This window comes from Amyelois transitella, chromosome 15 (assembly GCF_032362555.1).
Source record: "Amyelois transitella isolate CPQ chromosome 15, ilAmyTran1.1, whole genome shotgun sequence".
In the NCBI taxonomy this organism is placed as follows: domain Eukaryota; kingdom Metazoa; phylum Arthropoda; class Insecta; order Lepidoptera; family Pyralidae; genus Amyelois; species Amyelois transitella.
Genome location: NC_083518.1, coordinates 1400763 through 1412981, shown reverse-complemented (window position 1 = coordinate 1412981; position 12219 = coordinate 1400763). Strand labels below are relative to the sequence as shown.

Here is a 12219-nt window from a genome sequence, read left to right as displayed (position 1 = left end):
GTAAATGGTTCTATATTTGTGATTTTTCTTTATAGTAATGGGCTAGATAACTTCAGAACGTATGGTACTGAACGCTTAGTAAGATAATATCATATTGAATATCGCTAACATAATGTTCATATACTTCAATATATGAGAACACATGTTGTTTAAACAAAGGCTATATTTTTATAAAGGCTATATCATACTATATTTTATAACATTACTTACCAATAACCATGTTTTCAAATCACCAGTTTTGTTATTAAAAAAATCAGCAAAAGTTTGATTGAAGGAAAAATTGGTATGTGTCTGAACTACCTGCGTTTTATATCGACCATTCTTCATCCACGTGAGTGATCCGTGACCATTGTCCAACTGCTTTTGATTTCTGAGATCTAAAACTTCGCTTTTTTCTATATTTAGGGTTCAGTATCAAATGAAAGAAGTGTGTCTTAGTGAAAACCTTAAAAATGTGAAATAATAAAGCAATAGAATTTAGTTATGTGTATTAAAAGTGTGTCCGAGAAACTACTACTTTAATAATAATTAGAAGTAGTCTACTACTTTAATCATAATTTTAAATTTAAATTTAACTTTGAAAGAAATTTTTTTTTTAAATTTTAAAGTATTTTAAAGTAGTAGACTACTTTAATAATAATTTTAACATTTTTCTAATCTGTGCCTTGTGGTTCCTGACACTCTAGATTTGTATCACTTTATCTCTTAAGTTTGCTAGCCCATTGCCTTGAAAGAAAATTAGTTTACTACAATTTCTTCTATAATTCTTCTTCTTGCTTCTTCTTTGTCCAAACCTTATACCATTATTTTGGGTTGGGCCTTCTCACTAGGTTAATTTTCCTGGGTTGTCACATCGGGAAGTTGGGCTTTCTAGAGGTCTCTGTATGCTTGACCTAAATTCAGAATTCATAATCCCAGACATAATAAGCCTTTCCTTGATCGCCTTGTACAATCTGCGTGGAAAGAGAAGCGTACAGCACATTTTACGTTTTTTTGTTCACTAACTGACCGGTACTAGAGCTTAGATTATATGAATCTGCTTATTTCCCTAGTTGCTTTTTACAACATTCACGAAAAACTGCTGGAAACCACACGGCCACTGAACCTAGAATTGCATTCATACATCATTACCTACATTATAATTATCTTCCGTGTGGGTTCCCAATTTAGAATAGGACCACTTCATCTCTTTGACATGCATGTCGTAAAAGGCGACTAAGGGATAAGCTTATTAACTAGGGATTCTCCTTGCAGGCGATGGGCTAGCAACCTGACACTATTTGAATCTCAGTTCCATCATTAAGCCACACAGCTGAACGTGGCCTTTCAGTCTTCTCAAGAAAATATGATGTTTGATGTATGTATAGGTATATATCTACAGTAAAGTTATTATGTGTTGTTTTTTAATTTTATATAATAGCATTTGCCATTGTTTTTACTTACGGAACCTACCACATATCATGCCAACTTGTTTCTAACCAATTTTTTCCATACCCACACGGGCTCACATGTCAAGACGAACAATTTACCAGAAGATCGCTTTGTGTCGGTAATTCAGGGTTTGAGTTCTGTTTGATGGAACGCATTTTTAGTTTTTTTTTTTTGGTAGACCGAAGCAAATATGTTCGGAATATTGAGAGTATTCAGCTGTATATACAGTAAACGATGTTGTTCCCGTCTTATTACATGTCTTTTCAGTTGTAAGAGACGACTAAGGGATACACTTTATGCAACAAATATGGTTACCTGTTTAGTTAGTATGTCTTCAGCTGAATATACAGTAAACGATGTTGTTACCGACTTACTCCTAGTCTTTTTAGTTGTTGGCGTAAGAGACGACTAAGGGAGACACTTCATGCTACAAATATGGTCCCCTGTTTGGTTAAAGTGTGTTACTTTGGGGCTAGTTCAATCTTTATTTTTCACATGATAGGTTTACATATTTATTTAAGTCCACTGCTAACTGAAGTCACTTGAATTACTTTTATTCATTCATTCAATCACGTCTATGTCCCTTGTAAGTTAGACAGAGCCAGCAGTCTTGAAAGACTGACAGGCCACGTTCAGCTGTTTGGCTTAATGATAGAATTGAGATTCAAATAGTGACAGGTTGCTAGCCCATCGCCTAAAAGGAGAACTAGGTTTACTTACATTAAGTAATTGAATTATATTTTATTTCTGGATTGTGGTGATACTTCAAAGGAATAACTGGGATGGTACAACTGTACCAGCCACCGCAGCATTGCACGCGCTACGCCGTTTTTATCGCGCTAAAAATATCGCCATTTCGCCTTTCATTATGACGTAAAACGGGACAGCGATAGTTTTTCTCGAGTGTGCTGGAGAATATTAACTTGTCAACAAAACAAAGTATTTTTAAGAGATTCCTAAGTGAGCGAATGTTCAGGCAAACGCTAGTTACTTAATCACGTTAAAATCTTTAATCATGCACCTGACCAAATCTAGGCTAAAACGGTTTGCGAAATATCACACTTTCTGTTCTCTATTCATTAGCTTCAAATAAATAGAGTTACTTAATGAATAGACCCGGCGCTACCTAATAAAAAAGAATCTTTATCTCGCCGACGGCAATCGTGTTGCAACATTTCAAAGGCTTATTGTTTCGCTAAAGAGATTAAGTGGGTGTTAAAAATCATAAGACACATAACCATAGGAGTGAAAGATGATAGGTAGATGTTCGTTTTTGATTTATATTGTGTTGTGGTGTATGTTAGAGCATTGTTCATCTGTCGCTTTTATTGCGTGGGCGGCTGTGTTGGATTTATAGCTCTTTACGATTTAACTAAATACGCGTATTCAATGACTGTTGCTATTTTTTTTGTGGTTAAATGTCACTTTTACTTTTTTTGTCAATTATTTGACAGTGATTTCTTTATTTAAATATTTTCTTTTTTAACATCTAAGTATAATAAGTATGACATTTTTTATATCTATAATTTTAACATTCCACTATCTAAATTTCAATTCTGTCATCCAGGTGACCATGACCACCAAGTCTTTTCAAGATTACTGGCTCTATCTACCTCGTAATTGTTGTTAACGTGATGTGTGATATCATTGCTAAACTAAAAAGATAAATATTTACACGTAATAAAACATTGTAATTGAAGGATTTCAATAACTTTAAACAATTTTTTTTAATTGATACCACATATAAGACAAAATTCTAAATTAACGTTGTTTTCCTGAAAAGGAGGAGTGTAGCAATTTCCAAATTATAATTTCAACACTCATATTTTTGCTTAATATATTTCACCTATTTCTTCTTAACTCTCCACAATCAATTAACAGCCACACTCATTAAAAGTCGCAATCAAAAATTAAAAAAAATTAAAAAAGAAGCTATAGACTAATTAAGTTCCCACATTTTGCCAGCATTGCAACAAGAAATGCCACTTGCCGTGAGGTCGTAACATTTGAGAGGGAGCTTTCCCAGAGCGGGCATTCGTGACCGCTGACACACAATATCTAGGGTACAGATAGGTTAATAGATACTTAATCTTTTAGTTTAAGATTTTTAAGTATAAAGTGCATACGTAGTACCTTTATAAGTAGGTACCCACACCCAGTTGAGTAATAATAGCCACAATTGTTTATGTCGTGTTATTAAAAAAAATATAGATTTTATTAGTTTACAAATAAATAAGTAGATAACTATTTGAAAAAATAATGACTTTGTAAAATTTAATAAACATAATCCATCACATTGTTTTTTTTTTAGAAATTTAAAAAAAAAGTTTTCGTTTTTAAATATTTTTATAACTATGAGATTAAGGCGTATAAAATTAGTCAAAATTCAAATTAAATTTTTTATTCATTATTATAGGATACTTCATATCGCTTAATAATTGTCAAAACGTATGGTTTAACAACATTGGTTGACGTCAAATAAATTACTTAAAACTAAGTTTACTGCATAGTATCTAATAATTTATTTAATTTCAGTTATTAACATTGCAAAACTTACCATGTAGGGGAGATGAATTGGTCTTTTCTGTAATTTTGTAATTTGTATTCTTGCTTACCTATGACCTGCTTAGATCATTTCAACTCAACGTTATATTTAGCTTAAAAACTGCCCGTTTCCATGTTGTTTCCTTGATTTCTTCAGAAATGATATTTGCCTAACTCTATACCTACCTGAAAAAATCTTATAAAAATGAAGGCCGTTTTCTTTAATTTATTTTTACACAATTCAAGTTTCTACTATGTAATAATATTGACAACTAACATTACATTTTTTTCTTTTTTCAAAATTGGTATATTGTTATTCATTTCAAAATTTAAAAAAAAAATTATTTCAAAATTTGGTGTATTGGTATTCATTTCAAAAATTTATAATTTTTTTTTAAGAAATATAATATCAGCCAGTATATCTCCATCCGATATTCACAATCTTTGCCAACAATTAATTCTCATAAAGTCACTTGCGTGCATACACTATGCACTTTTTAATATCCAATGCACTCTCCCACACTCTTCCGCAGTCATCAAAACGGTTTATTGAATCACCTTTTGTTGCTAATTTCACATGACCACAATTAGCAGATCCGAGGCAGGTCATCGGGAACATGGTAACAAGACAACGGTCACGACTTGGTTGCAACGTGGGGTCAGTTTACGAGTAATATGAAGTGATGACATGTGTGATTTTACCTTAAAAACTTGGAACTTTATTACTAAGAAGGAGAATTCATAATATAATGAAAAAATAACTCTTTTTATGCCACAGAATATTAAACCTTAAATTACCAAAACAAAGAGTAAATAAACTAAATTCAAAATTGTATTATTGATAGAATTAACATTATCTTTAAAGAATTGATATACCGCTATACAGAATACGATACGTCTCAAAATTAAGAAATAAAGGTACCAAACAAATATAAACCATAACGTTGCAGTATCGATCACTCGAAAAACCTAATTTCAAACAAAAATACCAATCAGTACTAATACAAATTGAGAATCACGCACGTATGCAAATCGACCACAGAGCGAGCAACTAACTGTAAATAGAGGCGAACATATAATAAATTTGACGTCGGAGATCGCCTTTCTTCCGATCGCTAGATAACCGCGGACTGACCCGAGTGTGAGACACAGCCTATTGTCTGAGACTGCACAGAACTTAAACAATTCATTCGAAAATGTATTTTAAAACCGCGTTTAAAGAGCTAATTTACAATGGTTATGGCAACACTGATGCTTGTACAAATTAACGTTGTACGGTTATTGTGGCTTCTGTTGGGTACTGGTTTAAGTGTGATAATTTTATAAAATGGTGATATTATAATGTGTTAGAATGTTACTATGTTCATTGTGATAATTTCAACAATTTTCTTAATAGACTGTGTATGTTTGTGTTTATATATTAAAATTTAATTGAAGTCAATAAAACCTTTTTAGGGCAAAAAGGCAAACGGGTCACAGTTCAAGATTACATAATTGTTGCATTGCCATCAACTTAAAAGGTTTTTTTTCATTTTAACATTATATACCTAGTAGTTATTAAATTTGGGTATATTTTATATCTCATTAAAACATGTACGCACGATGGAATTTTTATATTCCTCTCCTATTTAAGTAATAATAAGCTTAACCTAATATCATTTCAAATTGATATTTATTTTATTGTACTTTCGTGTCTATACACTATTAAATCTACGTTTTAAACGGTGTAAATCATTACGCTATGATTTAATTCACACCGCACTTAATTGGTTTCATCAATGTATTACTGACTTTACTCATACATAATCCAGTATTACTTGATCCCTCATATCTGTTATTGTTTCATCTAAATTCTTTGCTTTGGCATAGACAGTAAATCGCTAAGGGGTCACCTTAAGTTGGTTTTACAGAAGACACGGCAAGAAATTATGGGAATAAGATCATTGTGGCTTGTATGTGGCCAGTTTTTGTATCACACATCTTAATAGTATAAATAAAGACGTTACAATAGACGATAATAATGCACGTAAACATGCAAGGTGTATATGTGAGAAAGAATAAAAGAGAAAAGAATTTCCAATTGAATAACGTAATAAACATTTTATATGTTTAAGCTTTCTGTCTATCGGTCCACAACAAGTAAACTCTACGAATTTGATTTCGACCAGAATAAAAAAGAAATTACTTAATTTGATAAGACTTAAGAACTATCTCAAAATTCAATAACACTGGCCATCAAGAAAAATGTGACACCGGCATAAAATTCCGCAAATTTAAAAAAAAAATGTCATTTATTTGCCAAGTCGAACTTCATCCCACGCTGTCATTTTTTTTTATTTTTCCATTAAACCCTTTTGAATCTCCGACGTTTCTCACAAAGGTGACCACAATAGGTGCCTTGACCAGAATCAGAGCACATGTGTGTGAATATTTTTTGCATTTATTCGCGAACCTAAATCAATCCGAGACGGATCTTCCGCTTCAGGTGCATTAGATATAGGTACTTATTACATAATTATTTAAGTAGACGGTGTAACATAAAATTAAATATGATTAGCTAAATCCTTTATCCTTAAATGTTGTAAGATGAAATCAATCCATATTATTTTATGAAATAATACCTGTATTTTTATATTAATGCCTTTGCGACCACATAGATAAAGATCATAATTTTATTCAACATCATTGAAAATCAACTGCTGGACATTTAGAATCATATTTCCCAAGACCTAATAAAAAGAAAAAGATATTGTGTATTTTCAATATATTTTCATACCTAAGACATCCGCTGCCCCACAATACATTTCAAGTATATGAAAATCAGAACAAAACCACGGCGGGACGTTACTAATAACATAGCAATCACAACGGTACAGCACCATAACACCATACGGCACCAATGGTTTTAAAAATCGAACAGTTCACGATGATTGCTCGGCATAAAAGCCGAATACCCAAAAACCGCGAGCCCACATCACGCGCCCGGCTTTGTCCGGCTGTAATTACAAGGGCTCCACCACCACCTGTGCCGTTTTCACACGACCCTGGCACAGGTAGGATGAAATTCGGACGTAACAGTATCCTTTTTTGTTCTTCCGTCGTATTATTTTTTTTTGTTTAGAAATATGATCGCGTTCGATATTTGAACTTTTGGAATTTATTCGCTTGCCGCTTCTGTCATTTGTTAAGTAGCAGCGTTTATTGTGGTCATTGGTTTTTGGTTTAAGATTTATGATAATTTAAAATAATTGCAATTTGTAAATTAGAAATTAATTTTGCTACTCACGCAAACTTTTGTTTAAAAGTTTACAAATAATACAGGTATTAAACGCTCACATAACGTACCTTTATTTTATTAACGTGCCCGTTTAATACCTGTATTATTTATTAATAGTAGGTATAATGCAATGCGAAAATTTAAAATCTTGCATTACCTATTAATATTTATAACTACAAAAAACTAATACAAATTTTAAGTTTTTTTTAATAAACATTTTGCTATGATATCGGGCTTAATACGTGTTGTGAGGTCATTAAAAAATCAATACTGACACGGACTTTACGCCAAAATACGAAATACAAAGAGAAAGACTTTCCAAAAAAAAAACATCCACATTCACATAATATATGAATACACGCTCCAATATTTCTACCAAAATCGTCCGCATTTATGTCCAAACCATCGCACAATTTGCGCTAGGGCCTTATAAAAATCAAATTACTGTGTTTGTCCTATTATTTGCGTCACCACGCCAGCTGTACAGCGCTGTCAATCTCCAATGTTTGTTTACGTAGCAGCGAATTCTCTATACAGGGGTCATTCTTAATTCTATGGTAAAATTTGATTGTCATAATTTTATTACATATTTCGGGAACTTCGTTTAAATCTCGAATCTCGTCTAAATATTAGGGATAAATTACACGGATTGAGCTAGCCTCATAGATCCAGACTTGTGTTATGGACTACATACTCGTACTAACTCAGCGATACTATATTTTAAATACAGAATAAACAAACACCCATAACTCATATTGGCCTGAGTTTTGGATGTAAATATATTTAAATATTAAATGGAACAAACAAATAAACTTTATAAAAATATATAATCAATATATATTAACTGACTGATTGACATTACCTATCAACGTAAGTACAGCTTTAACTGCAGGATTCAGAGATTTGCAATTTGGCATGTAAGTTTCTATGTGGTTTGGGGGCAAGAGACAGTTTTCCCGAAATTCCTGCGGGAACGGAAATCTGCCGGATTTTACTTTCACGCGGATGGAGCCGCGGCTTGTTATCTATACAAGGATCAATCCCAATTCCACGGCAAATTTGATTGTCATAATTTTATTACATATTTCGAGAATTTTGTCCAAATCTGAGATAGCGTAATGGTGATAAAGATTCGCCATTTTGTTAAGTAGCCATTTTGAGTTATAACGGTTTTGATAGCAATAAATTTCACTTTGGATCCGTCATTTATGTGAGTGAAAGGATTTAAATTGGCTTAATCTGTTTTCTGGAATTTGTATTATATGAATTAAAGACAATTTTTGTCTTATTGGTATTGCTTACCAACTGGAGAGTGTAGAATTCAAATTATGTTTTTGTGTTTTATTTTTATTTATTTAACTAACAGCTGTAATAACAAAATATTAAATTGAAAATTTTTAAATTAAAAATTATGATTACTCATTCCTGTCAATTAAAGCAAATTTACATTAAAAATGTGATTAAGGATGAGCTTTTTAAATTAGCGTTATATTTTTAAATGACCCAAATAAAATAAATTGCAATAAACCAATTTCGACTGAAATTTCCGATCACGTTTATCGTACAAAGCGACACAAAGGCCGTACGACCAATAATTCATGCTAATACAAGTCCGTACGATTATAAGTCATCCGTCCATTCAGATCTGTGCGAAATCATATTCATTCGTTAATGCCATTTCGTGACGAGCAGTTTTTGCCATTCAAATAGGGAACAATTTTTTTTTCATACAGTCACTACGATTACGCATACTCGCTCATACATTATTAGGGGTGACTTCGTGTGAAAAAAATGTATACTTACCATTATAAATAAAGGTCGAACAAAGGGATGGGAGAGAGATCGGGGTCAGTAGAAAACGGTTTTTGATACGGGTGATTTTTTTACCTGAGATCTGGGGGTCTTTTTTTAATGGAATCTTTGGGGTCTGGCTTCTCGCGGTAGCCAGCCAGTCTGTGTTCATCTGCCAAGATGATCACATGGTTTATGGCCTTGCGAACTAGCCAGTGGTCGTGGACTTTAAATTTTTATACCATTTTAGAATTAATTTAGTACTGTTTATGTATTTTGAGACTTTGGTGATTTGGTGGTTCAGTGTGCTCCGTTATGGATCTATCAACGCGGAGTAAGTCAAGATTTTTCGACTCTGGAATTGACTTGAGGCGTAAAGGTATTTATAATGAATATTTTACATCCACAAATATTATTGAAATATCTTTAATTTCATTTATTTTCGATACGCTATACGCAATGCAATACTACTTTTACTTTTCAAGGTTGATTGAAACTCTTTTTAGTTTTGATAAATTTATTTAATTTCTTGTTACCGAACGTAACATATTTCCTATTTATTCTTTTTCAATGTTAATCAAGGGTGAGTCATGATATTGTCGATGTCGATAACAGCCAATATAACAGACAAATTGGGAAGTAATAGAGCAGTGAAAATGATATCTGGCCCCGAAATATATGGATCTGAACGATAACAAACATATTAACATATAAATGAGTCCGTAAGTGGACGATCTATATATTTATGTGTTCTTATAGATAGGGTACTTAATGTGTGGGCTATAAAATTATAGTATCGTGCTTCTTTAAGATTGTATTTACTGATATAGATTAATGTATATTTAATATTATAAAACGATATCGACTCTACAGGTTTCAAAACTATTATTTTTTAAACGTGTCGGATTTCGATACTTTAAAATAATTTTACAGATATATGTTTACGAAAAGAGATAGGTCAAAATGTTTCAAAGAAGCATAATGCGATCAGAATATATTTTATCTTCGTATCATATCAACTATTTAGATTTCTCATAGTATTCATACATGCATCATTTTTTTTATCCGTTCAGCGGTATATAGAGCTAATAGCCTCAAAAACCTTTAGGTTATGTCATGTTGCATGTGTAATGATTGAATTGGAATAAGATTTCTCATGATAACAGAATCTCAAAAATTTTAAATAAAATAAAATTTGGTTAAAAGACCATTGGGTTGACTGGTTGATACTCTATTTTAGATTCTAGTTAGCATTAAGTCCGCAAATTGTGCTACTCATTCGTATTTTGTACAATAAAGTTTAAATAAATAAGTCTCAGTGGAATTTCACAAAATTTCATATTATTAACATACACGGCATAGTTCACATGGGCGGCTATGGCGATGCGGTCATTATTTTGACAAACTGCCTCTGCGGCTGGAGTATTTGCGGTCAAAGCCGAGCAAGGAATGCAGTTTTATCACAAATAAACTTTTAAATATCGCCTCATGTTGATATAGTGGTGAGCTCTTGGCAAATGAGAATTCTGCGAATGGACGATTTTATATTACATACTCGTACATACATACATATTATCACGTCTATATCCCTTGCGGGGTAGACAGAGCCAACAGTATTGAAAAGACTGACAGGCCAAGTTCAGCTATCTTAAAAATCTGACAAATCCTCGTACCTACATATTTTAATAATTTATTTAATATAAACGAAATACTAAACAGCTGGTCATTTTATATTATATAAAATTTTCACGTGAGTACATTTCTCTTACTGTACTTGAGTGAGTACTTATTACTTATTTTTAACATTATATTTTTGAAAAAAAATTTGCATGTCATAGGTCCTACCTATATACATTTTTCTTTAATCGCGTTCCATTTTTGAATGTCAGTCCAATAACTCTTTAGTTTCGCTTTGTTGTTTAGTTATTGTACATTTGCATCGGTAGCTGGCAACACTCCCGTCCGGCGGTTTATGACCCCAGTTTTATTGCTTCAGGAAAAACTATATTTTCAACTGGAGATGCGCGTCCCCAAACGAATTAAAATTTTGTTTTATATAGTACGCGTAGAAGCCTATTTTCTGTCACTGTCCTGTCACTATTTTAATCATTAATGAATACATAATAACATAATCACGTCTATATCCCTTGCGGGGTAGACAGAGTCAATAGTCTTGAAAAACTGATAGGTCATGTTCCCCTGTTTGGCTTCATGAAAGAATTGAGATTCAAATAGTGACATCATCCAAAAGAAGAATCCCAAGTTTATAAGCCTTTTCCCTTAGTCGCCTTTTCCACATCCATGGGAGAAAGAGTAAGAGATGGAGTAGTCCTATTTATTTTTCTATTGATGCCGGGAACCACACGGCAGCCAATAAGTAGGTACGTACTGTATATTTCTAGAACTAATAGATACAGTCCCTGGCAATAATTACTCTCGGGCAGTTAACGGCAGAGCCAGATTAAGATTTTTCCCATAAATGCCCGGCGGGAAATAAAACTCCCAGAATTAGGGGTTAAGTGTCCGCCTTAACGGGTAGTCGATAGTGCTGGGCAACGATGTCGATAATATTTTTAATAATATAAATATCATAGAACTTTCTTATAACCTTTTTTATACATACTTAGAATCCGTATAAGTAGTTGTATTTTTTTAAGTAAGTTATGATAGTAGGAATATTGTTTGTTTCTAAACTCTTTATTGTACATAAAAAGAAATGTAACAAATATTCATTTAAGAGTCATATTTTAATTAAGGGCTTTTCCTTTTCGAAAAAAATGCTATCGAATTAATATGCTCGTATTAATTACTTTGTTGCTAGTGTATCTTTATAATCGATGCAATTTAACCAAAATCTCGTCATATCACTTACTCAAATAAATAATTTTTAATCTCATTCCTCTTATCCGTTTTAAATGTTTGCTCAATAAAGTTTTGAGAAAGTTCAATGTTTGAAGAATATCATAAATAATTCTTAATCATGTTATAAAAATTCTGGTTCAAATCTTTATAAGGATAAAATATTAAATTCATTTATTTTATATTAAAATGTAATATTAAATTTTACGACATCACAACATAAAACAAAAATTTTTTTTCAACGTTACTTAAAACAGAGCTAACATAGAAAATGATAACTTTGTAGTTAGAGTTAGACTTAGTATAGATTTTTTTCT

The 12219-nt window shown here is 32.1% G+C and overlaps 1 protein-coding gene across 2 annotated transcripts in view; it reads left to right on the top strand.

The window, feature by feature from the left end:
- Positions 1-12219, top strand: part of LOC106139529 (B-cell lymphoma/leukemia 11B) — a 47590-nt gene that overhangs the window by 9522 nt on the left and 25849 nt on the right. Inside the window, exon 1 of one of the 2 annotated variants that reach the window (XM_060948131.1) lies at positions 8970-9422. The exons of the other annotated variant lie outside the window; for it this stretch is intronic. Coding sequence (XP_060804114.1) covers positions 9359-9422 — 64 coding nt within the window. The 5' untranslated portion in view covers positions 8970-9358. Of the gene's footprint in view, positions 1-8969; positions 9423-12219 lie in introns of those variants that run through there. 2 annotated transcript variants of the gene reach the window in all.